Source organism: Pteropus medius, unplaced genomic scaffold, assembly GCF_902729225.1.
Source record: "Pteropus medius unplaced genomic scaffold, Ma_sr-lr_union100, whole genome shotgun sequence".
NCBI lineage: Eukaryota > Metazoa > Chordata > Mammalia > Chiroptera > Pteropodidae > Pteropus > Pteropus medius.
The window spans coordinates 412,680-440,599 of record NW_024348534.1 but is presented as its reverse complement, the minus strand read 5'-3'; the positions used below and the strand labels follow the sequence as shown (position 1 = coordinate 440,599).

The 27,920-nt window shown below is 33.2% G+C and overlaps 2 protein-coding genes and 1 long non-coding RNA gene across 9 annotated transcripts in view; 2 read left to right on the top strand and 1 right to left on the bottom strand.

Moving 5' to 3' along the window:
• Positions 1 to 27,107, bottom strand: part of LOC120616787 (uncharacterized) — a 50,217-nt gene extending 23,110 nt beyond the window's left edge. Inside the window, exon 1 of the long non-coding RNA XR_005656688.1 lies at positions 26,785 to 27,107. This is a non-coding gene — a long non-coding RNA (uncharacterized LOC120616787). The remainder of the gene's footprint in view (positions 1 to 26,784) is intronic.
• On the top strand, positions 1,301 to 9,986 carry OMD (osteomodulin). Of its 6 annotated transcripts, none has more exons than XM_039880372.1 (5): positions 1,301 to 1,626; positions 3,363 to 3,399; positions 6,579 to 6,682; positions 6,935 to 7,887; positions 8,440 to 9,986. In XM_039880372.1, the coding sequence occupies exons 4-5, from the start codon at positions 6,948 to 6,950 to the stop codon at positions 8,766 to 8,768; spliced, it is 1,269 nt and encodes a 422-aa protein (XP_039736306.1). In that variant the 5' UTR covers positions 1,301 to 1,626; positions 3,363 to 3,399; positions 6,579 to 6,682; positions 6,935 to 6,947; the 3' UTR covers positions 8,769 to 9,986. The 6 variants fall into 6 exon arrangements, with proteins under 6 accessions (XP_039736306.1, XP_039736304.1, XP_039736303.1 ...); XM_039880370.1 differs by having other exon boundaries at positions 3,312 to 3,399; XM_039880369.1 differs by lacking the exon at positions 3,363 to 3,399.
• Positions 17,061 to 27,289, top strand: OGN (osteoglycin). Of its 2 annotated transcripts, none has more exons than XM_039880376.1 (4): positions 17,061 to 17,250; positions 18,251 to 18,501; positions 20,648 to 20,741; positions 26,311 to 26,493. In XM_039880376.1, the coding sequence occupies exons 2-4, from the start codon at positions 18,328 to 18,330 to the stop codon at positions 26,313 to 26,315; spliced, it is 273 nt and encodes a 90-aa protein (XP_039736310.1). In that variant the 5' UTR covers positions 17,061 to 17,250; positions 18,251 to 18,327; the 3' UTR covers positions 26,316 to 26,493. The 2 variants fall into 2 exon arrangements, with proteins under 2 accessions (XP_039736310.1, XP_039736309.1); XM_039880375.1 differs by lacking the exon at positions 26,311 to 26,493 and adding an exon at positions 27,102 to 27,289 and having other exon boundaries at positions 17,071 to 17,250.
• The last annotated feature ends 631 nt before the right edge of the window (positions 27,290 to 27,920 follow it).

Here is a 27,920-nt window from a genome sequence, read left to right as displayed (position 1 = left end):
CCCACCCCCAAACCTAAACCTCCTGGACACTGTCAATCTCACTTAAATTTCCTACACATTTTTCATTCTGTGTGTTTGAGCTATCTGTTAATAAATATTCTTTTCACATTTGTTAGGAACATGAACAACATAATGACTATCATAAGTTCAAATCACAGAGTTAACTGAGGAATCATATAAAAATTAAGCTGCTGATTTTAAATTAATCTTCCAAAAGAATTGAGGGTATGTAAAATAATTTTTGGAAAAAGTATACAGATTTGCTCTCTTTTCCTTACTGTGGAAAGCCTGAGGTTTAAGAACAAAGACTAATAGGAAACATATGGAAAAGATCAGTAACAAGATGAAATCTTGGCCCAAATATGACCTGCCACGTTTTACATAGTAGTGTGTCAAACAACAGATGAGACATTTTTCAATATTGTCAAAGCATGACTTAAAACATTACATTTTTTAAAAATCTGAAGTATAACAAAATAAATCTTGTGAGTTCTTTGTAAAAACTTAATGGAAAACACTATTTTGAAGAAATAAAAACAAACTCCAAGATTCATTTTACCTTATTAGTTTGCACAAGCTTGAAACAATCTTGGAAAGAATTAATTCAAAGTTCACCGCCAAGAGATACAAGTTAACTTTCTGTTTAAAATATGAAAACATTAGTATTAAAATATAGTATTTAAACAGTTAATTGCTACTCTTCAGGAGAGACAGCTCAGTGAAATCAGGAAATTTTCTACATCTGCAAAATAAAGGCAATAGTAACTGGTCAGGAGAAGTTCCTAATTCCATTTTATTTAAAACTATAAAATTTTTTTTGCATAACAAAAACAGACAAATAAGAGATTTACCTTCTGAAAACAAGACACTGAATTCTATAACCAAGAGATTAATTTTTATTTCAAAGGCTATTAGAAGCCATTCTAGTGGGTATATTTGGGAGGAAGGTAAGAAAGGGGACAGCTGATAGAAAAGAGGTATAATTCTTTGTATGGAAAAGTGATATATTTAATCTGTGTAACCAATGACAATCTATTTCATTTAAAAAATAAACCAGATGCAGAACATTTTATGTTTTTAATCCTAGATCCTTGTCTTAATGAAGTTCGGAAGCATTGGTGTGAATAAGTTTCAGACAACTAGTCTCAAGATGACTGTGAGTTCCACCTTAAATTGCTGAGACACTGAGCTCCATGTTACAGTTGACCTTAATTTGAGGAATTCTTTGGCATGAAAATGAAGATAAAAACAGTAATCAGTACATGCTGTTTCATTTAGTTTTGTTTGCCTTTCATATTAGAGGAAATTCTTGCCACACCTCAAACCAAATTTAAGAGGAAAAGAAAGAAGTAAGCCACATAAATATGACCAAGAACACAAGCATCTTAATTTGAATCCACAAAGTTTTGGATAATGAAAAGAAATACATGATTTTAATTCAACCCAAGTGTTTTCCAGGCAGATTATATTTGCTTAAATTGCTACAGTAATTCAAGAGACAGCCCTGTTTGGACATACAGTTACTGTGGATTTTTAAGAGACTCAGTTAAAGAATTTAGGAATTTCTGATTCATTTACGGGATTTTCAAATTCAGCAACCCTTGAAAACTAAAGCAAACTCAACAGGTATGATGATAAAATAATTTTCCATTTTTTAAGAAAGTATTCCTACTGTTAAAAATTTAAAAAGTATATTTGATTTATTTAACATTAAAATAGATTTGCAGCCATAAAAGCACAATTTTTGGAAGAAATATATGGTAAAAGTTACATTAAAACTTTGATTAGCCAAAATATTCAGGGAAAGACGTAGTAGAGTGAATTTCATTCTCTAACTTAAGATCTATCCAATAAATAACCTTTGTTTATATATACTTTTTTGTTTGTTTTGAATGAAAGATTCTTAGGTTAATGGATTCATTTTCTGTCTCTCTCTGTCTACTTTAAAAGATAAAAAATTGGCAAATGCCTTTGAACCATACATCTGAGCAGTGCTAGAGATTCCGGTAGTAAGGAAAATGGGTATTTGTATAAATTTCACTAGAAATTTTCTCAAAATTTTCCACTTTGACCAAATAGCTGATATTAGAATGTTTTTGTTTTCATTTGCCTGTTTCTCAAAGAGAAGATATGAGTGCTCTATCTAGTACTGAAGGGTCTAGTTTCTTGAGTTTCAGTTAAAATTTAAATGCATTATGGCTTAAAATAATTTTGAGACTTTCATATTTTTAATAGCAAAAGAGTCTTACTTCCATAGGCACTGGGTGTAACAGGGATGCACACTAATTTTACAGAATTAAATTTAAAACTGCTTTGGAAAAAATTCAGAACCATATACTAATACTTGGTTTCTTATATTTTAGTTTCTGTGGCATACCAATAAAACAATTAAGTCTTTAAAATAATAAAATGAATTTCCTGATGAAAACGCAAATGCTTTTTTCCAAGTAGGGGAAATGTTATGACATAGAAACTTTTATAGCTATAATATGAAAAATTCACATTGAGATAATTTTTTAAAACTGGTAACTTGTATTTTACTTCGCTTTAACTTTCTTTTTCACATTTGTTATTTTTCTACTACATAATATAATAGGAAAGTGAAGGATATAGTATATTGTGATGGAGAAATATTAAAAAGAAAAGAGAACAACCATGTTCTCTGTGACTGTTCATTTAAAGAAATCACTGTAGTGAAATAAATGCCTAGATTTCTAGGCATTAGTAGTGATAATTACTACTAATTACATTAGTAGTAATTACATTAGTAGTAATTATCACTACTAATGCCTAGAAATCTAGGCATTTAGTAGTTAACAAGATGGAATCTATAAATTATTAATTCAATCATGCAGTCAACAAACTTTTGAGCATTTATACACCAAGCATTGTACTTGATACTGTCAAAAATTAGAAGTCAGGAAATGAGATGATTGACGGTGAGTTATACTATTTTGCTATGAGTTATCCTTTAGGGAAAAAGGCATAAATTGTAAAACATGAAAGGTTAGAAATAATAAAAATATGCTTAGCAAATATTTGGCTGGGAAGAGATTAGTTAAATGAAAATTTGGATATAAAGAAATGATATCTTCATAACAGTGAAAATTATCAGGGGTGAAGGTAAGAGCAACAGGAATAGAAAATAATGAATACATGGACAGAAATGGGATGGATTTCAGAGCAGAAAGCTGCACTAATATTCAAAAGGGACTGGGACTGGGACAGGGCAGAGATAAAGGGCCATAATCCTCAAGGGATGAGGACAATGATGATTAGTTCAGATTTAGAAGAAAAACCTTTTTTCTTAGATTGTCAAGAAGACCAAAAGCAGACAGCACTAAGAATTCCTTTATTTCCAGGGAGGCCCCATCATGAGGTCTTGATTCTAAGCCAAAGGTAAGCAATTAAGTATAGGATCGAAAGTATCATCTAGGTCTCTTTTTTCCCCAATAATTTCTCATAATTATTAAACAACAGAGTTGTGACTTGAATTCTCAAATATAAAATTACTAATTAATGATTTCTAATGTTTTTAACACAAGGATAAATCCAGAATTCTGATGAGCAACATTCTTTTCAAAGTTCAACTGCATAACAGTAAGCTTCCAAGACCCCCTACATGGCCTGATCCCATGCAGCTACATATCTCTGCCTCTGCTTCCACTTTCATCTTTCTGGGACATGGCAACCTTACAGAACCCCAACTCCATGATGCAGTAAGACTAACATGAAGTATGACAATATTTCAAAAAGTTAATACCCTATACTATAATGAGTATAATAAAATACTATAAATCTAATACATAAATTATCAACTAGTGAATAAAATGTATAGAATGTTCTATACCCATTCCTGCTAACTTCCCAACGTCTGGGTTAAATGATGCCTCTAAAGACTTCTCTGTCTCCTCTAAGCAGGGTTAAGCCACTGACTCCCACAGCATTGGTGTTACTGCTGTAAACCATATTTTCTTTGCCTGAGAATATGGTTTACTGTGTTGTGCCTTTCTCATCCACTAAACTGTATGCTCTTTACAGAAGGGACCATGCCTTCACATCTTCTTTATTTCTATGTTTCCCACCAAGCACAGTGCCTCATCCCTAGAAATAATTCAAGACAAGCATTAACTGAAGTAACTCAACCAAACTAAACTATTAACAGTTAGAAGATGCTTTCTTAACCATGTTCATATACACATTTAGTATAGGTCACTAACTACAGCAGATGAAAAAGCACTCCCAAAGAGACCCACTGGGAACTTCCTGGCCTTCCATCTGGTTCAGCCAGCACTGAATACTAACTACCCTCTGGAATAAGACCACACTCCTTCACATTTCCTCCTCTAGAACTCTTTCCTACTTCATACACAAACACTGCCATGAGAAGATCACGGCTCAACTGTATTAATGAATTAAATTAGGTATTCATTACCAGAGTGTAAGTTCCTTAGGTCAGAATTCAGGCCCTCCAGATTCTGGTCCAGATTGCCTCTAACAGTTTTACTTTGCTCCTTCAACAGTTAGCCACCAGTTCCCAAACATCCCGTCCTTTGTTGCTTATATATTTTTGCTCATCTCTTATATCTGAAAACCCTCTTCTCTCCCTTTATGAGCACCCTAATATTCTTTCAAAGTCTTATTCAAATATCACATCATCCATGATTCCCATAGATAGAAGAGACAATGGATGGAGTCTATTTAGATTTACAATAGAAAACTATGAGTTTCAAAATGACAGATTGTTTAAAAAGATCAAACCATTGCTATTTCTATAGGTAGAGATAAGACTAAATTTAAGAAAACATATAAAAGTAAATGATTGTTTGATCTCATTTTCTTGGTAAAAATAGGAAGCAAGGTCATCATGCAAAACCAATGGGGAATGAGGTTTTAGAGTTTTGTCTAGGAGAAAGAGAAAAGAATGGATTAAGCAGATGTTATCAGGCAGTACTTAAGAAGTCATGAATTTAAAATGAAACCAGTTGGCATGGTCCTGGGTTTCTTTTGTCATATTCAGGTGCCTGAGTCAGTCCGAGAGTAGGTGGAGAACTGAACCAGAGCTGGAGTTTACCAGAAGAGTATGAGAGTATAAGGGGCCAGAAAGCTTTTAGGGCAAGTGCAAAGGAGTGACAACAGTGATACACAATGGGATCTAGGTTGGTAAGAAAGAACTGAGTGTACTGGGAAGTATAGATAAAAGGCACTAAAAAAATAGTAAGATCAATATATTTTAGGTACCAATAAATTGAAGAATTTTTGCAGTTAAGAGTTTCTATATGGAGCAAATTATGAAGAAAGATGATACTGGTCAGAGTGTGAAAGGGTTGCAGCACCAGTAATGATGATAAGGCCCACGCTGTGGGTGCAGGAATGGTGAGGAAGACTGGAGGAAATATAACTGAAGGGAAAAGATCAAGGGCCTCTGACTCTACTTAAATAACTACTTAAAAGCCCAAATATACACAGTATTTACATTCTACCAAGTTCTAGTGTCTGACGAGGAAGAAGAAACTGAGATGTTTGAGTCTACAGCAGCCTTTCTAAAATGAAGTTCTATCAGAGAAAATGATGTAAGTAACTATTTTCTCAATTATCTCAATGATGAAAAGTACCTAGTACCATTCTAGATAAATCATTTCATTATATACAATGATGTGTTAGAACACTAATTTTCTCATGAAACCCTGGATGAGAAGGACGGAGAAAAATGAACTCAGAATAAAAGCAGTATGTCGCTGCTTCTTTTTTAACCATTTCCTAAATAACATACTTACTCCATCTGGTTCACTTTCCAATTTGCAAAGCACATTCACATGCACATCTCATATGACCCTAACAACTACCAGGTGGGATAAGCAGGCAAGCAATTATAAATCTCAATTTATTGATGAGGCAAGAGGCAGATATGGTAAGTGACTTGACCATCGTAAGTGACAGGATGAAATGAAGGTTTTCGGGCTCTTCATTTACGCAATCCACCATTCACTACAACTTCAAGTTTCAGCAAAAGTGTTAATTGTCTGTCTTTCTCAAGTTGAGCACTCACTCCTTTACAGTCCTACTTCTCACACACTCCCGTCCACTGCATTATACATTTCTCTGATTTTCCACTAGACTTAAACTCCTGGGAGACAGAACAGAGTGTTTTTAATATCCATATATGTAGAATTTAACTCAAAAATGTTAGTAGAAAGAAGGAAGCTAGGAAGGTAATAAAAAATTCAAAGAATAACCTATTAGAAACTAAAACTTGGTAGAATGTAAATATCATATTTTCGGATTTTAAGTCATTCATGTAGACTCAGAGATAAAATAATTGGATTTTGGAAACTGTTTCATAGGGAAAAACTGAAGTCATGGTTAGGCTTGGACAGAAAACACAAGTAGGAAACATGATAGCTATTTTTAATATCTCAAGTTCTCACATAAAAGGAAATGTTTCATGTTTTCCAAAGGGCAAAAAAGAGCATCAGCAAACAGAAGTTGCAGTGGAAAATTTTTGGTTAATATTAAGAAAGAATCTCCTAGATAAATGATCTCTAACTAAAACAAAGGGTCTCTCCTCTCATCGGTAGTGGCCATCACTGAGGGAGCAAGCAGTCCGTGAGAACACTCAGCATTTAGAGTGGAGGAAACACCAGCTTTGGAGTTGAGATCATACTATCATTGCAAATCTACAGTAAGCAAGACAAACTGAGATTCTCCTACAAGATGGTTATTTGTTTGATTCAATGCAATATGTGACTTTAAAAAGAAAAAACTTCCTTACTGGTACTTAAACATTAATTTTGGCTTAAGCATTGCCCATTCATTCTGGGCATTCTTTCATATATTTCAATACCGATATAGATGTGTTTTATATAATTGTCAGTTTATACAAGAATTATTCTAAGCTTCATTCACTTTTATATTTCCTTTTTCCTTGCACTAGGACAAAAGAAAATATGGGTTTTTTAAGTACAGTATGTGTCTTTTTCTTCTTTCTTGGAGTCAAAGTATATTGCCAATATGAAAATTATCAATGGGATGAAGATTATGATGAAGAGCCAGATGATGTCTACCAACCAGAATTTCAATTGCGTCAAAATGTAGACTATGGAGTACCTTTTTATCAGCATCCTTTAGGCTGTGCCAGTGAATGCTTCTGTCCACCTAACTTTCCATCATCAATGTACTGTGATAATCGCAAACTCCAGACTATCCCAAATATTCCAGCACACATTCAGCAAGTCTATCTCCAGTTCAATGAAATTGAGGCTGTGAATACAGATTCATTCATCAATGCAACTCATCTTAAAGAAATCAATCTCAGCCACAACAAAATTAAATCCCAAAAAATTGAGCATGGTGTGTTTGCTAAGTTGTCAAATCTAGTACAACTTCACCTACAGCATAACAATTTAGAAGAATTTCCTTTTCCTCTTCCTAAGTCTTTGGAAAGACTTCTTCTTGGTTACAATGAGATCTCCAGACTGCAGACAAATGCCATGGATGGGCTAATAAATTTGACCATGCTCGACCTCTGTTATAATCATCTTGATGATCCCATGTTACAAGAAAAAAATCTTGCTAAAATGGAAAAATTAATGCAGCTCAATTTATGTAATAACAGATTAGAATCAATGCCTCCTGGCTTGCCTTCTTCACTTATGTATCTGTCTTTAGAAAATAATTCGATTTCTTCTATACCAGAAAATTACTTTAATGAACTTCCAAAACTTCATGCTCTAAGAATGTCACACAACCAACTACAAGACATTCCGTATAATATTTTTAATCTTTCCAACCTTATAGAGCTCAATGTTGGACACAACAAACTGAAGCAAGCATTCTATATCCCAAGAAATTTAGAACACCTCTACCTAGAAAATAATGAAATTGAAAGTACGTAAAATTTCATTATATTTTAAAGACAAAGAATAGTATTTTCATCTTTTAAATAATGAATTCTTAAAAATCTATGCTTTACACATTCCTGATAATGGTTGCTTTAAAGCTGGCTAGGAAAATGGCAGAAATTGGCCCCAGAGAAAGCTATTCTATAAAGTTTATAGACTTTTCTATTAAATTTTATCACCTTGAACATTGAGAAATTGTACCGTAGAATATATAAAGAAATATGAGTACTTTGAATAGTGGGACTATAAGTGATTTTTCATTTTTTATACTTGAGATTGTATCTACTAAGAATTTTTCACTTTATTACTTAAACAATTACTAAATGCCAATGAAGACATCATTTATTTTGACACTATAAAATTCATTTAGTTTCATTTCCTTCATTTTATTATTTAATTATTATAAACATAATTAAACCTAATTCTACTTTTAAGTATTCTAATTAACAAAACTATATCTATATAAGATTTTAATAAAATTCAATATAGGATTATGAATGTAATATAGCAGGATTAATTTTTAATTTGTATTTTTCAGATATCAATATTACAGCGATGTGTCCATCTGTTGACCCATTATATTACCATCATTTAACATACATTCGTGTGGACCAAAATAAGCTAAAAGAGCCTATAAGCTCATACATTTTCCTCTGCTTCCCCCACATACATAGTATTTATTATGGTGAACAAAGAAGCACTAATGGTCAAACAATACAACTGAAGACCCAAGTTTTAGGGAGACTTCAAGATGATGCTGATAGTGAAGAACATGATGATCGTCATGAAAGCCCAGAACAAGAAGGAACAGAAGAAAATGTTGACCCTCACTATTATGGAAGTCGAGAATGGCAAGAAACTATATAGGTATACATTTATGACTCCACAAAATCTTACAGCTCATAGTAATACATCTAGAATTGTCTTAGTATAAGATAAAGTACTTGAATGTAAATTGTTGATAACATCTCCATCATTACATAGGATTAGAACTTAAGTCTTTAGAAATATAAATTAGAATGACAAGTGGGAATCAAAAACTACACTTTAACAAAAAATTTATCATGTTGAGAAAATGTCAATAGGCTACTTCTATTAACAGTAATTTTTCTAAGAATGATGAAATAAATAGCATTGGAAGCTGAGAACTGTAAGCTATTTGCTTTGAATTACTATGAGGATAGAGTTTAAATGCTAGGAGGTCACATTAATGTAATGGCAGCATTTGTTTAAGGAATAGATTATTTTCTTTAATCTGATCTCCAGAAAAGTTTTCATACTGGTATATGCGATCTCATCACCATGACATACATCCCCCAGGCCCTACTAGAGCCAGAATATATTTGATTTTAGAGCATAGAATATTTTTGATTTTCAAAAGAGGCCATCCTACTAAGGATCTAAGGCATGGAGATTCACGAAATCAAAGAGTCTTGTTTTTCTCTCAGAGCGCCAAAGCAACAAAATTTTAAACTCTGTGTTTGGATAACTAAAAAATACCAAATTATTTCATCTTAATCTATATTTAGCAAATTTCAGAAACTGTCCAAAATAATCTTTACTGTGTTCCATTTTAACTGGGATAAATATTTTTTTTATTGTAAATTCACTAGAGAAAGTTTTCCTTGTTTTAGTTACATAAAGATTTCCTAATAAATAACTGCTTTGTTCATAAGGTTAAGTTAATGTTAGCTCAAGAAAGTTTATCAACATTTTTAAACACTTCTATTATTCCAGCACAATTAGTTAGAAACATATGTGTAACAGCCAATGTTTATTTACATATTATTAAAGTTGAATAGAGTTTCTTTAAAACTTGGACAGGATTTAAAATTTTGTTTAAAACCTTAAAAATCATATTATTTAATCTATTATTTTGAAGTATTTTAAGTATGCCTTATAAATGAAGATAATCTAACTGCTGTGATAAACTTCCTTGATTTACCAAGCTAACATTTTATAGAATTCCTCAATACAAAATAAGCACAAATCTGGGGCTGCCTATATGGGGAACTCAAAGAACAAACAATAACAATTTGGACAATATGCAAAGACCAGACAAGTAAAATTATATTTTAGAAGCAGTTTTCAAGTGGTGAGTCTTTATTTTTCTGGAGATGACAGTTTAAAATGAAGCTTCGAATGCACTTTATAACTTTGAGGAGGTTATTAGCAAAAAAAGGACACCCACCTGTCCTCAGGGACAAGCGCAACAATCCAGAATGAACACAGACAACACTTGATTTATTAATTTAATTAACGTTCGTCAAGTCACTTAGTGTGTAGGACTTAGCATGAGAAGTCAAGAAATAGAGTTCCTATGTGCACCTATGATACCATAAGATACAGGTGTGAGGGTAAAGTCCAAGCAAAATGCTAGTGATGTGGGTAAAGCTCACTTTCAACAGAGATTAAAAAAAAATTTAAGGACCACCTAACCCTTTATTGATTTTTAAAACTAGGGTTATAAATTTATACATCTATTATGAGTTGAGTTAATATGTACAAAATACTATGGGTGTTTTAGGAGATAATACTATTTCTTACCCAGAATAATTTAAGTGAATGAGGAGCCATTACAGAAAGTAAATCAAAGCCACAATGGGGTACTCCTTCACATTCACAGGCTGTCTATAATCAAAAAGACAGATAACGAGTATTAGCAAGGAGATGGAAAAAGTGGAACCCTCATGTAACAATGGTAGGGATATCAAATGGTGTAGCAGCTTTAGAAAGCAGCCTGGCAGTTCTTCAGTTACCTTTGATATAGCAACTCCACTGCTAGGTGTATACCCAAGAGAACTGAACACATATGTTCACACAAAAACATGGACACAAATGTTCACAGCAGCATGATCCATTAACAGCCAGAAAGCACCCAAATGTCCATCAGTTGATGGACTTATAAAGAAAATGTGGTATATCCACACAATGGAATATTATTCAGCCAAAAGAAAGAATGAAGTAATAATACATGCTGCAACATGGATGAACCATAAAATATTATGCTAGTGAAAAGTTAGTCATAGACCACATATTATATCAACCCTTTTATATGAAATGTCCAAAACAGGCAAATCTATAGAGACAAAGACATTATTGGCTGCCTGGGGCTAGGGGACAGGGAAATAGAGGGAAAGTGGTGAGTGACTGATAATGGGTAGAGGATTTCTTTTTGGGGTGATAAAAGTATTCTATAATTGATTGTGGTGATGGCTGCACAAGTCTGAAAATACCAAAAACTACTGAATTGTACACTTTAAAAAGGATGAATTGTATAAGATGTGAATTATCTCGATAAAACTGTTATTACAAAAATTTACAAAGAAAATAAGATCAAACAACTCATTCTAACACAAGGAAGAAAGAAAGAAAATGCTAAAGTGGCACTAGCTATGAAAAGAAATGTAACTTCTGGGTGGAGGTGTGGTGAAGTAGTTGAAGGCTTCAAGGAAGATGTGTGAGTAGGAACTGACTGGCAAGAGTGGAAAAAACACACTCCCAGGGCAAGATTAATATAGAGATGTGGCAATTACTTATTTCATCTCTTGTACAGTAAAAAACAAAAACAAAAACAAAAAACCTATAGTTTTCAGAAATTGGGGGCTTATTTTTACCTCCTCCTAAACTGATTAAAGAAAATACAATTTAATCCTCAAAGAACAGCCTTAGCAAAAAAAATAAAATTGCACAATTTAACAATTCAAAACAAGGAATTTGAAATCAGATGTGCCTGGGTCAAAGCCTGACTTCATATGTCTAACTAAGCTAGATGACTTTAAGTTATTTAACTCCTGGGACCCTCCCTTTATTTCTACAAGGAAGGTGGTTCTCATAGGAAATGCTATGAGGATAAAGAGAATTAGTGTGCATAACAAAGATAAATGCTTTAACAAAGTCCATGACAGTCACAGGTATCCAACAAGCAGGAATCATTATTTCAGCATGTCTAGCCCAGCAACCTGCTACATCTATTTTCTTCTCCAGATGTCAGCTGTGTTTCACACATCTCTCTCAGAGGCCCCAGGACAGAGTCAGTACTTTTCAGGTTCTTTCCAAGATTCTTTTCAGATTCCTTCCAAGATTCTACTCATATAAAAGACAGTGAACGAGAGACTTTACTAAAGATTTCATTAGGGAGAGGGGGAAGGGTGCTTAAATCATATATGCACAACAAACATATTCCAAGTCACTATCTCATAGCTCAGCTTTCCAAAGCACCTCTGGATGGCCTGCCAGGGAGAAGAGCAGGGTTTCCTCCAGCCCCTCACAAGGCACTCTGGTCAGAGTGAGGTCAAACTCCTGTATATCAGGAAGAAGAGATAAACTCTGCCCTAGCTCCTCCCTCCAAAGGCATGTATATGCAAACACAATGCAAATGAACTCCAGCTGCAGGGCCCAATGAGAAGGCAGGTTAACAACCATATTTTGTTACTTGAAAACGCCCTAAGGAACTCATACCCTCCCCATGTTTTTCTCATTAAAAATAAAACAAAACAAATAATCTCCAATGCTTTCCCTAGGAAAAAGTGAAGAATAAAGTACTTCATCAACTAGCACATCAAGATTGCACAGATTAAAACAGATATTTATAACAGAAAGAAAAAGATAAAAACCCATCTATTTTCTCATTACATTTCAAAGTATTAGCTATATTAGCTGCTAGGCCGAATTCTGTTTGTAACCACTAACAATCCAAATCACATCATGAACCCAAGCTTAATTAACAAACACAAAAGCATAACATGCATTTAGCTTTTAGAAAGAAAATAAAAATAAAGGATATTTCATAAATTTGCTCACAATAATGCTAGTCGAGAATGATTACCTTGTGTTTAAATATTACTATATATTTTGACTTTATTCCTCAAGCTGGTACCACTAAACTAAAATGCAGATGTATTCATATCATGTAACACACTTAACCAACACCATGGGAAAAAATAGAAGAAATAAACCTTGCCCCTTCTGTATACTGTCACTATTGCAGAGAATTCATATGACCCCAAGGATGCCTAGAACTAAAACTTTGGTTTCCTGATTCAAAAACCATTTTTTTTTTAATCTTGGAAGTAAAATATAACAGCAACTGGAAACAAAATTAAATCATAGCAGCTAAAAATCTGAAGTTTCTAATATGTTCCAATTTCCTACATAAATATAACTAGTCTAGCAAGTAAATATCACAGAATCATGGACATATCTGTTACTATTTTGCATATTTAGGTTGTGAATCTTCTATATGGAGATTTATGTACTACTCAGAAAAACTAAACTCACAAACATAATACATTTTTAACATGAACCCTTCCTTATATTGAGTCATAATTTCCCTCCCTTTAAATTTCACCCTTTAGTCTGAGAAATACTTGGTTCTCATATTAATCTCATTTGACCAAATGACTTCACTTTAGGCATAAGCACAAGATTTAAAATGGAGATTCAAATCATAGACTTTCCAAAAAATCCTAGAATATTGGATTTAAAGGAGTCTATAAATATCTGGCAACTCAGTGATTCTCAATAAGGGCAATTTTGTCCTGTAGGGGACATTTGGCAATGTCTTGAGACAATTTAGGTTGTCAAGGCAGGAGATATTACTGGTGGAGGAGTGTTACTGGCATCTAGTGGGCAGAGGGCAGGGATGCTGCTAAATGTCCTACAATGCACAGGACAGTCCCTAGCAGAAAGAATTACCTGGTCCAATATTTCAGCAGTGCTAAGGTTGATAAACTCTGTAGGAACTAGATTCTAGTCCAACAGATAAAAAAAATAAACTGTAAAGAAGTTAACTCGACCAAGATCAGGGAAGGTAAATGACAGAACAAAACTAATGCTTAGGTGTTCTGACTCTTAAATTATACTACTTCCTATAAAGAAGGTTGAGGACTCTTCTGGTTGTAGTTTTTTTTTGAAACTCAATCCACTTGGTAGTTATATGTTCTCTATCAGTAAAACTAAGCCTCCTGCAAAAAAATACGCCTCCAAGAAAATCCTTCTTTTCAAAACACGATTCCATTCAATACATTTTTAGTTGTCTACTGCTGAGAAACGACAGCCCAATGGGACACCTTCAAAGATATAAAACCCTACAAAGACACCAAGGATAATGCGATAGAGTCACCAAAAAGAATTCCACGGAGAAAACTCTCAATTTTGGATAAATGCCCACTCTTGAGCCTGAAACAGCTTTCATCTTTTATTACTGTGCAATGAAAGCTAAACAGCTTTCTACTAGGATACTATATTTCTTTCTGGAATAAAAAATAACCTAAATTTCAATCATATTTTATACTGAGAACTGTGTAGTAAAGAATTTAACCCCAAGGTGAGGTCTGGATTTTGCTCTCAGCTTCTAGGAGGTAATCTATATCCTTCTTTAGAGTCAGCACACCAGATTTGAGGGTGGGACTGGTCATACTTGATCGTCTTAAAGTTGGACTGGCCATAACAGAAAAGATCATGTGATTTAGGATAGGGGCATTAAGTTATGCTGTATCAGTCAACCTGGATGCTGAGGTCAATTACATGGACATTCAATCAATCATGCCTAAGTAATAAAGCCCCAATAAAGACTCTGATCAGTGAGACTTGGTAGTGCTTCCCTGGTTGACAATGCGTATTGTCACAAATCAATGCTGAGAACAATGAAAGCTTTGCACTTTGGAACCCTCCCAGACTCTGCCCATTGCATTTCTTCTTTTGGCTGATATTTAGGTGTATCCTTCCCCTGTAATAAACAATGGCTATCAGTGTGTTCCATGAGTCCTTCTAAAAAATTATCAAATGTGAGGGTGGTTTTGGGAATCCCCCCAAACTTACAGTGATGTAAGAAGTGAAGATGGTCTTGGAGACCGTGTCCTCAAACTTTAAAGTTTGACTAACTCTGGGCAAAAAGGTGGGTTTATTTTCCAGTGCAATTCTGAATATCTCTAGAATCTTGCCTTGTGTAGTCACTTCCCCTTCAGGATGGGTGTGACCTCTAACTTGCTTCTAACCAACAAAGTATGGCAAAGGTAATGGCATGTATATGATTATGTGTGCATGACCGCTACAAAGACTATAATGCCGATCTTGCTGGAAGACTATTTCCCTCTCTAGCTGTGAAGAAGCAACCTGCCATGTTAGAAGCTGCCTGATGGAAGAGGGCACATTAGAAGGAACTGAGGGTGGCCTCTGACCAACATTCAACAAATAACTGAAGCCCTTAGTCCCACCTTCTGTACAGAGTTGTGGCCAACAAACAAGTGGGCTCACACGTGGATCCTTAACCCTACTCAATTCTTGAAGTGGAGGTGCAGCCCCAGCCAACGCCTTGATTGCAGCTTTCAGGTAAGATCCTGAAACAGAGAATCACGCAAAACCATGCCTGGACTCCTGACCCACAGAAACTGCGAGGTAATAAATATTATTTTAAGCCACTAAAGTTGTAATAAATCACCAATACAATAGACACGTAGTGGTATTCTTCAAAAATACAACATTAGTGGGATACTTCTAAAATGAAAATAGGATCATGTCACTCGCTAACTAAAAAAATCTCTCAGTAGTCTCTCACTGGCTACAGATACTTTAGCAAGATATAAAAGACTCTCCTTAATCTGACTTCTAATCACCTGTCTGATCTCTTAATATGCCCCTCACGTCTTTTCTCCTTCCCTCCAATCTCCAGCCATATACAACTAATATAAATTTTCTCAATGATTTACTATCCCCCACCTATGTGATGGTTTCCTTCCTAGAACATCTCAACCTCTGCCACCACCCTCACACCTTACCCATTTTCTCTACATAAGTCAGCTTGGCGAAGCCTTCGTGGCCTCACCCTCTCTCAAGCTATCATAGAACCCTGCACATTTCTGTGTAGCAGGTCCCATTGTGCATCCTGTGGTTTGTTTGCTGCCTTTCCTGCTGATTTACAGACTAAAAGTTCTTTGAGGGGAGAAATTGAGTTTTGTTTGACTGGACATGTTTTATCTGTAGTTCTGGCAGAGAAGAGGTGCTCAATCAAATTTTACTCGAATGAACGTCAATAAAATTGTATTTACTGGTTACAACTTCTCAAAGAAAGATATAACCCACAATAATTTTTTGTAGTACAAAGTATCAAAATGTGTATACCATTAGTAAAACTACAAATCTGATTCTCTAAATCTGACATTTAATATCTATCCAGTTTACTTGTTCCCATCCTGCTAAACCTGCCACACAATGCAAAAATAAATCAAATAAATAATGCTGTTTCATTACTGGGTATTTTCAAATGCTTTAAAAGTTGTATTATATCCTTAAAACCATAAAATTGACAATTTATATCAACCTAAACCAGAAAATATCACAACTAAATCTAAAATAATTCACATTCAAATAAAAACATGGGTATTCAGGTTTTAGTTTATCCAAGCTTTAATTTGAAAGGACCTAAAGCCAATTTTGAATAGAAAAGAGAATAAACTGTATTCTTTCATTTTCTATTTTTTAATATTTATCCACATCCACATTTATTGAATTTTTAGCTTAGAGGAGAAAAAAAAATGTTATCTTGATTGCTAAAAGTACCGAAGAGTGATAAAAATAAAAGAGAATCTTTAAAGATATTCATGTAGTTATCTAAAATACCAGTTAAACTTTAAAAGATTAAATTTAATATTAAATATTCATAGTTTCCTTCATTTAGCAAAGAAATTTTTTATTATCAAACCCCAAAGAATAAATCAAGTTTACTTTTTAAAAGCTGATTCTGACCCTTGAGTTATTTTATATGCAACTAAAATAAAGGAGAGGATATCCCAAATGACTAAACTATAAAATAACTTGTGCTAAAACTAATTTTTACATTTTACATTTCTTGGCTATATACTAACTGTAGTACTAGAACAATATTCTTACTTCTCAAAAATGAAGATAATAGACTGTGCTTTGGTTTGGCGTTTTATTTCATTCAAAAAGCAGATGTTTTATGTCCTGGGAAAGCATTAAAATGAAAAGCATGATTTTATAACTATGTCATCTTCATAAACTAATATTCACAAAAACATTAGTCTTTATTTTACAAGGTACAAATAACACGAACTTAAGTATTTAGTAGAAGCAGACTAAATACAACAGCAACAAATATTTTAAGTACAGTTCTCTACTACAACACACTACATTTCACCCTAGAGAAAGAATGTTGGCAAAGATCTCTACCACATGGAAACTGCTTTTAAAGCCGTTGGGCCCTGAAATTCTATTCAGCAGTTTGAAATCAATCCGCAGCTTTCCTCATTCACCCTCCCACTTGGGGCTTATGCACAAGCATGAACATCTATTGAGGAAAACCACAAAAAACTTCAAAATAGCTACAACGGTAGGCTCCTTTTTCACGTATTATTTTAAATATCATTTGTTAAGATGTGACTCATCTAACAGTCTTAATAAATGTAAAAAATCTCTAATTTTTTTTAAGTTTCAACTACCTTGAACAACTATTTTTTAACAAATACTTTAGTATATATCATTGCATAACTGTAATATCCATGCAGGCAAGAACAGGGTCACAAACCACGTTATTCTTAATTTTCATCCACTGATTTTTGACAAACTGGCATCTATAATGCAGTACTAGCAACTCTGAGTGATTCTGTTTGAAGTTACTTTAGAAAAAGTCTAAAATGTACACCACCAGATAAAATTCACTGGTGAGCCTAAATCCTTGCCATTACATTCTTTCAAGTCCTTGATTAGAATTTCTATATTTCTCTACTGTGCAGCAGAATTTTTTCATTTTTCATAGTTTAACTTTAAAAAGCAATGCTATTAACTAAAAACAGAAAGACTTATAATTTAAAAACTAAGAAAATGAAAATTATGGCTTTTCTTATATTTTGTGCCACCTAAAAGTTTTAATGACTACTTTTCATAATGTTAAATTTAACGTTTAAGTTTTAAAACTTCTTGGAACTTGTTTTTGTTCATGCCAATACAAATCAAGAGTTCTAATAAAGTAGCAAAGTTGAAATATGATATTTTAAACTCACATGAAACAGGATCTTGGGTCTTCATTTTAACTATTTACACTACAGGTATTTTAAGAAGATTTTAAGTGCATACAAGTACCTTTGTTCAAGGCACCTAATTATTAAGAAACTGAAATTATCAACATTGCTTGGATTTTTGTTAAAAAAAGAAATAAAACCATTTTCTGAAACTGTTTTTCAGAATATCACTGATACATAAAAACTTTTAGCATCTAATTAAAGATCACTAAGGGTTAAATACTTGTTCCCTGGCCCCTACTGCGTATACCCTGCCAAAAAGTCCTCTAAGCTCTTAAATATTGCTTCGATGGTCTGCGTTTTTATTTTCAGGGGAAAAAAAGAGTATTGTCCCACAGTCAGCAGGCCACTAGCTTAATAACTTCCAGTCACCTGAATTTTTGTTAAAAATGAAGACTCTGCAGTCTACACTTCTCCTGTTACTGTTTGTGCCTCTGATAAAGCCAGCACCACCAACACAGCAGAACTTACGCATCATCTATGATTATGGAACAGATAATTCTGAAGAAACTTTATTTACCCAAGATTATGAGGATAAATACCTGGATGTGAAAAATATTAAGGTACCTTATTTCTACTCTAAATTTAACTTCTAAAATAGTCTAACCCATTTAAATGCATGTTTTTGTTTTTTTCTGAATGTGTCTGATAAGGTAAGGGGACAGAAAAAGCACTTTAAGTGATTCAAGGTCATTATAAATAAGTGTCCCTAAGATTATATTTTTAAAGTATGCATGCCTCCAAAATTAATAAATAGTACCTATGGTAACCAAACACATAAAACTTAAGGAAAACTAAACTGTAAGCTGATCCCTGACCAGTTGAGATTTGTGTTAAGTAGTGTTATACAATGTTCTATATTTTATATTACACTGCCTCAGAAAAGAAGAAATGTGTAATAAGAGAAAAAAGGATGAATTACCAGCTTAAGGTCTATTATTTTAGGAAGAAATGGTTCAAGAAAATAAATAGAAGAGTAGTGGTTATTTTGGTATGTACAGTATTTCACAATAGTTTATACCTGACAACTATACACAGTACCAAAAAATAAAAAAACTACTTAATATGGGGCTTTCTTTTTTAATTAGTTTCAATAATTTAGACTCTCTGTCAATTTATACCAAGTAATTTTAATTGTCATTGAGTTAATACTGTACCACATGTTTCATACTCTACTTGTATGGGCTAAGTAATTACTTATGATTTTCTTGGCATACAGACATGAACACTGAGTAAGGAAAAAGTTAATACAGCACATAAGTATCTGTTGTCTGCCTACTGTGCATCACACACACACACACACACACACACACACACACACACACACAAATAGGAAATGCAGCCAAATATATAACGATATTGATTGCTTCAGTTCTTCTCCACTATAAATAAGATGGCAAAGATTTTTAAAGTAGCCAGTTATAATTCCTTCTTCCTCCTTTTCTCCCTCCCTCCTTCCCTTCCATCCTTCCTTCCTTTCTCCCTTCCTTCCGTTCTTTCCTTCCTTACATCTCCCTCTACTTCTCTATCCCTCTTTTTTTCTTTCTAGTACATGAGCAAATGTTAACACTACAGTTTCATTCAGTGGAGTTGGTTAATATGTTAGTATTATTCTTGCCTAACACTAAGGCAAAGAAGATAGGGATTTCCAGTTACAGCTTCAAATTAAAAAAGAAAAAAAGCCCATCATAATAATAAGCTATTGGCTCATAGAGATGATTTGAATCTACCAATCAGTTAATACTTTCAAATTTCCCTGGTTGTGAAAATGTAATAAGTAAAAGAAGTTCTCTGTTTCTTTTCTTTATGTTGCTTTAGAAGTCTATCTTAATATAAATGCAGGGAATAAGATATTTGTGAAGTGGAGTAGAATTCAACAGTACTTAATATACAAACACAGAGTGAAAGGGATTGTTCAACCAGAACACACATGAGAATGAAGAAGTTAAGACCGAGACTAAGGGGGAAAATGCTCCCAAAGTGTAGAAAAACTAGGACCCCACATAATATACTTTAGTCTAATAGCAGAAAACGTTCTCTCCCAAAATATGAAACAGAGTAAATTATAAAGACCCCAATTCTCTTGGAGCTAATAGCCTGGACCAGTGGTCTCAGCATGATGGGTAGGCTGGAATAAAAGGACTCCAAGGGTCAGGGCCTAAGGAGGCATGTAGGTAATTAAGGCTCACTTCCAGAAGAGACAGAAAGAGCTTACTCAGTGTGCACATGTATAACACGACTGATGCTTTAGTTCTGTTTGGAGAAGAACCATGAAGAATAATTAGAAGATTGGAGAAGAACCATGAAGAATAATTAGAAGAGTTACTTTACATAAAAATAATCTCAAGACACTATCTTCATTTTAGGTTTCACCTCAGAAAAACTTTAATTCCAAGTCAGAGAATTCTCTCCTAGTTCCCATTTGGAATTTCAATATGTTCAATATTTAAGAAGCACTGAGTTTCACTTTTGGAAATAAAAATGTAAAAGATCTGGTTCTTTTACGCAAGAAGCCCACAGTATGGAGTAAAAACAAGCCAAACAAATATTTACATTATGATTTAATGAACAATAAAATGGAATTATGTACAAAATCCTAATGAAACACAAAAGAAATGCCATAACTGTGACTATAAGGCAGATCTATCAGTTTTATAGTCAAAATTAGACTTTATTACATCTGATAATACATTTTAATTTTTCTAATAGGAAAAAGAAGCTATGATAAGACTTGATGAGAAAAGTCATCAGTTACAAAAGGATGAGAGTTTCACACCATTACCCCCCAAGAAAGAAAATGATGGTAAGTATGAATAGTCAATTATCTACTTTTTAAAAGGAGCTTTAAAAAATAGCTTACAATGAGCTTTATTCTTTACAGTAATCAAAAATTGCCTCAGGATATAGCAAATCCAAATGGTGGAATTTTATTGCCAACGATAGTCAAACAGGTATATCGGGAGTTCACATTATTTCCCATCTCACATTATGTATGAGAAACATGGAATAGGAACATTCAAGAACAACCAAAGCTTAGTCCAAGTTTAGCTTTTAGAAAGTATTTCTTTCTGTCTATATAAAATCAATTGAAGAAATAGTTATTAAACACCAGTTATTTTCAAACACAGTCCTTGAGATAGGATAGTTCAACTTGATTTTTCAACTTTATGATGATTCCAAAGCCATACTCATAATACATTACATGAGATACTCAATATTTCATTATAAAATAGACTTTGTATTAGATAATTTTGCGCAACTGTAGGCTAATGTAAGTGTTCTGAGAATGTTTAAAGTTAGCTAGGCTAAGCTATAATATTCAGTCAGTTAGGCATATTAAATGCATTTCCAACTTAACGTATTTTCAAGTTTCAGTTTATTGGGAGGTAACCCCATTGTAAGTTGAGGAGCATCTGTACACAGTCTAAGAAATGCATCATAGGTGATTTCATCATGCAAACATCATACTTATACAAACCTAGATGGTACAGTCTACTACGCGCCTATGGTATAGCCTATTGCTCCTAGGCTACAGGCCTGTACAGTTACTATATAAAACAATACAAGATTACAAAAAGCACAAGAAACAATATGTAATCAAGAGACATGGTAAACACAAGATAGATAAAGCTACTTGCCAGTGTAACACAGCATGCTGTTTTACAGCAAACTTTTTTTTTTAATAAGTAGAAAGAGTATGTACACTCTAAAATAATGATAAACAAGTACAGTGTGGTAAACACATAAACCAGTAACATCATCATTTATTATCAAGTATAATGGACTGTATGTAACTGTATTTGTTATACTTTTATATGACTGGAACTGTGGTAGGTTTGTTTATTCCTGCATCACCATAAACATGTGAGTAATGCACTGTGCTATGACGTTATGAAGGCTACAACTTCATCACGTGATAGGAATTTTTCAATTCCATTGTAATCTTATGGGACTATCTTTGTTATATGCTGTCTGTCATTGACCAAAATGTTGTTATAGGGTGCATGGCTCTACATAAATAATTAAAATATACATTTAATTGAAACAATAGAAAATGTGTAACAAACTACAAAGTCCTACTTAATAGTTCTTATCTATTTGGTTTATTCTTGCTCTATCACAGATTATTTCACATGACAACATGAAAAAAATAACATACTAATTTCTATATTGCCACAATAAAATTAAAATAGAACAAAACATAATTTGTATTTAAAAATCTGAAAGGTATAGTAAAAATAGACTTGAACAAATAAAAAAACATCCCTTGCTCTTAAATAGGATGACTCAACATCATAAAAATGTCAGCTCTCCCTAAATTTATAACAATAAACTTTAAAGATGTGGTAAAGTTGATTCTCAAGTTCATATGGAAAAAAAATCAAACTCGCAAAACCAGCCAGAGAACTACTTAAAAATAAGGATATATGTACCACAGGAACAAGATGTACCACACGTCAAATTTATAGATCTTTTCTGTTATTGCCTCTGGATTTTGAAGCAACTCACACCCAAGTTATCTTCTATGATTTGTACAGTTTCGCTTGTTAGAGCTAGACCTGAATTTTATTGGAGTTTGTTTTACTGTGTAAAGTATTGATCTAATTGTATCCCTTTCCAGCCTACTACTCAGTTGTCCAAGCACCATTTAAAAAAATATAATCTTTGCTTCTTAAGTCACTGAAGCAAAGATTATATTTTTTTAAATGGTGCTTGGACAATTGAGTAGTAGGCTGGAAAGGGATACAATTAGTGTAAATTTCTACATATATTTTTATCTGTTTCTGGTCTTTCTATCCCACTAATGCACCAGTATCACGCTTTTTAAAAGTATTGAGGCTTTAAAGTATTTTGACGTGTGGTACATCTTGTTCCATATGCAAAATCATGGAAGCATTGTTTGCAACTGCAAAATATTGGAAACAATCTAATTGCCCATACGCTGAAGAGTGCTTGAATAAAGTATGGTACATCCACACAATGGAATACTATGCAATTGTAAAAATAAATGAGGAAGATCTCTACGAACTAACATGGAATGATTTCCAGAATATGTTACATGGAGAAAACCGAAGTACAAAAAAGTATCTATAGTATGCTGCCTTTTGTCTCACAAAGAAGGAGATATAAGAACATATACAGGCATCAGTTCACTTGTGTGAAAAGAAACTCAAGGAGGGTAATTAAAAACAGACTAGTTGCCTAAAGGTTACTGATAGGGGATGGAAAATGAAAGGGTTGTGTGACACTTCTCTGAGTATACACTTTTTGCATAGATCTGATTTTAGAATAAGGTTATGTTTCACATAGGCAAATAAACAAAAAGTTATAAAAAAAATCAATAACGATAAGATTTTAAAAACCCAAATTGAAATACAAACAGACAAAAAGAAACTTAATTACATTTCAAATGAATAACATAACACACCAAAGGGGGAAAAAATCTAATCTGAGTAACTTTAAACACAGTATTTTGACTATATACCTTCAGGCTAAAGACAAAAAAAAAATAATATATATATATATATATATATATGTATATATATATATATATATGCTCATATATATATATATACACATACACCTACACACACACACACACACACACAAGTACTAAAATTCCATTGTATAGGTTTGTTTTCTACAGTGTTACAGGATAGCAATAATGAAACAACTTATTGCTTGTTCTAGGACTCAATAAAATAAATATACTGTGGATAATGAAAGGTAAATTTCTCACTGTCAGTGAAGGGTGTTACCAATATGAAAAGGGGGAAGGCTAGAATGAACACTGTGGAGTTGGACTGGAATGGAAGATATCACCATCAACTCATGCCTGTGTACAGATACAGAAACAGATATAAATGTACTTGTCTGTGTGAGTGTGTACCTGTTGCGTATATACATATGAAATGTTTATGTATATGTCAGTATATGGTGTATACATATATGTATGTATGTATGTATATGTGTACATGTATATATATAGTAAAGGGAGAGACAAATATACATATATGTATTTCCTAACTCTCTCTGCTGAAAAAGTCTAGAAGCGATGAAATCCCCATAACAACGAGCATATCCACACCCAAATCTTGGTTTCTAAATACCACTCTCCACTAAAAGTAACCAGTTCTTCTTGAAGATATAGCTGATTTCAGGCTTGAGGCAGGGAAAAGGCAAGATTAATCTGGGACATTTCACCAAGCCAGAAAATAAGGAAGTTCTCAAAGAATAATGGTGATATTTTACTTTTAAAGAATTAACCAAAATATAAAATATATGTAGGTATAAATTGGCAAAAGATGTATAAGACCTGTACACTGAATCTAGACAACAATACTGAGAGAAATTAAAAAGACCTAAACATATGTATAGATATATTGTGTCAAGGACCAGAAAACACAATGTCATTAAGATGTCGATTTTTTCTCAAATATACATAGATTGAATGCAATCCCAATTAAAATTCTAGCAGGTTTTTTAATTAATAAACTGATTCTAAAATTTATGTGGAAATGCAAAGAACCTAGAACAGTGATAACACTCTGAAGAATAAAGTTGGAAAATTTATACTACCTAATATCAAGACTTGTTATAAAGCTATAGGAATCAAGATATTGTGGTATTAGCATAAATATAAACAAATAGATCAATGGAACAGAAATAAACTTACACAATATGCTAAACTAGTTTTTTACAATGGTGCCAATACAATTCAATGGACAAAAGCTAACCTCAGAAAAAAGAGTGCTGAAAGAACCAGATAGTTAAAGAAAAACAAAAACAAAAAAACTTTAACCCTTCCTGATACCATATATAAAAAGTAACTCAAAATGGACCCTATGTCTAAATATAAAGACCTTTTAACCTTTAAAAGAAAACACAGGATAAAAATTTAGTAATTGGCAAAGATTTCTTAAATACAACACACACAAAAATGAACTATAAAAGAATCGATTGTTCTTCATTAAAATAAAAATGTTTGCTCTTCAAAAGACATTGACAAGAAATAAAAAGACAAGCCACAGACTAAAGGAAAATATCTGTGAAACATAAATCTGATAAATGACTTATATCTATAATATATACTCTTATAAAATGCAATAATAATAATATAAAAAGTCCCATGTAAAGAACAGGCAAGAGATATGAAAAGACACTTCACCAAAGAAAACTAAGTGGATGACAAGTATATCAAACGATGCATCATTAATCATTAGGAAAATACAAATTAAAACACGACATACCACAACACACCTTCCTTGATTCAATGGCTAAAATTAAAAAGTCCAAACATATCAAATGTTGGTGAGGATGTGGAGCAACTAGAACTCTCATGCAGTGCTGATAGGAATATAAAATGGTGCAACCACTTTGGAAAACAGTTTGGGACTTTCTTCAAAAGGTAAATATACACCTACCCAGCCATTTTGCTCTTAGGTATTTACCCCAGAAAATAAATGCATTAAGTTCACACAACTTGTACATAAATGTTTTTAGCAGCTTTCTTTAAAATAGCCAAGAACTGGAAACAACCAAAATATCCATAAGAGATGAGGTATAAATTGTGTCTATTGAGAGCAATGGAATACTATTCAATAACAAAGAAGGAATGTGTTACTGATACAAGCAACAACAGATGAATACAAGCAACAACTCAAAATAACTATGCAGAGTGAAAGAAGCCATACAAGAGTATATATATACCACATGATTCTTTTGATATAAAATTCTCAAAAATGCAAATTAATGTATAATGACAAAAAGTAGATGAGTGGTTGCTTGGGAACAAGATTGGGAGGGAGCGATTACAAAAGGGCATGAGAAGGTTTGGGGGGTAATGGATAGGTTAATTATCTCAATTATGGTAATGGTTTCACGGATATATACATGTCAAAACTTACACAAGTTAAATTTGTGCAACTTACTGTATGTCATTTAAGAACAAAAAAGCTATGGCAAGATAAAAAAGAGCTAATTGGCTAATATGTGACAATTGATTATAAAAATAAATATGATGGTAATGTATTATAATCCATGGGATAAGGGATTCATAAATTCATACTGACAGAAATAAATAATAAATAAATAGATAGATAGATAGATAGATAGATAGATAGATAGATAGATAGATAAGAAGAGAATGTTCACCTTACACCAAAATGCCAACTCGCAAATATAGAGAGAATGGTGGGATTAGAAAATCATTATTTGGCAACCCTCCTATGGTAATAAACCATTCAGGTAAGAATCAATGGATGATAAAACTACTGTGTGAAAGTTTAATGACAAACAAGATGTTTAATATCTCAAAGTACTTCTCTGGAAGACACTTATTAATTACAAAGTGAAAAATATTTACTTTACAGAGTGAAAAACATGGTGAACACCAAATGAACCAAGTGACCAAAGACAGCATTATCAAGAATGGGACAAATAGATACCGTGTGCCCCTTGATACATGGCACTGAGGACCCAACATCACTTCTATGGTATTCCTGCCAAAAATGGGGAACCTCAGACAAACCCTAATTTAAAATCATTCTGCAAAATAAATGCTCTGAAAAATAATTTTCAAAAAAATTTCGAAATTTTTCATAAAAGTGAAAGGTATAAAAAATAAAGACTAAGAAACTGTTCGAGGTTGAAAGGAATGAAAGAGGCACAAGTAAATGTAGTGAACAATGGCACAGTGAAATGGAATTCCAACAGTGCCTACGATGACTAATTTTCAAGTTAAGAGTTCGCTTATCTAACTAGTGGTTTCTAAATCCCTTAGTTATCTATCACCAGTCTGAAATGTGTTTGTGCCATACCAAGTGAAAAATCAAGCTTGTGTTTACCTTAAGTTCTGCTTTACAAATGTATTTGGTATTCAAAGGAGGAAATATAACTCAATCAATTCAGCAATTAAGAGATCAATGCTAAAACAGAGAATAAAAGATTGTGGATTACAAAACCTGAAATAAAATTTTGGTAAATTATCAGTTACGATACAGGTCAGTAGCTATTATAACTATGATATCTTCCTTGCTATCACCTATAATTCTATAAAATACCTTTTAAATTGGTAATAACATTCGTGACAACAATCATTTTACCATTAGAAGTCAACTGTTTTTAAACTAGTTTATATTTTTATGATTGTTTCCCAATTTAGAAATGCCCACATGCCTGTTGTGTGTATGTTTAAGTGGTTCTGTATACTGTGAAGAAGTTGACATTGATGCTGTACCACCCTTGCCAAAGGAATCAGCGTATCTTTATGCACGATTCAACAAAATTAAAAAGCTGACTGCCAAAGATTTTGCAGAAATACGTAAGTTAGTTTAAAATAAGATATTAATATTAACTCATGTTAGTATTAAATTCAAATAAACAGAAGATTCTAGGCATTTGTGCCTATTACATCTAAAACAGTCACTGCTGGAATATTTAAATATCTACCACATTTCACAAAAATCCACTGTTTCATTGGTGAATCTCCTTTCCATTCAGACCTCCACTGTCATCTTTCTTTACCAGTGACTTTGGTGTCTATGTTGACAGCCCATCTTACATATAGGCAAATTATGTCTTCTCAACCCCAATATTTCAAGATTTATTTGCCTTAGCCAGTCAGCAGCACCAGTATAACCAGGATGCTTCTCCAATCACAATGCTTTATTTGCTACATTCACAATAAAAGCATAGAAACTGCTTTCCTTACTCATGGTTCTTAAATCCGGCTACATGATTTAAAATATCTGGGGAAGCATTTTAAAAATACTGATACCAGGTCCTAGTCCCCAGAAGTTCTCATTTAGGTGTGGCGAGAGGCCCAGGCATCATCATTAACCAAAATCCTCAGATGATTCTAACATGGAACTATTAAAAACAGCGCTATTTAACTCCTTCTCAGGTCATGAATAATCTTGGACTTCTGACATCCTCTCAAATCTTACAACTGTTTGCCACTTAGGGCACTACCATAAGCACT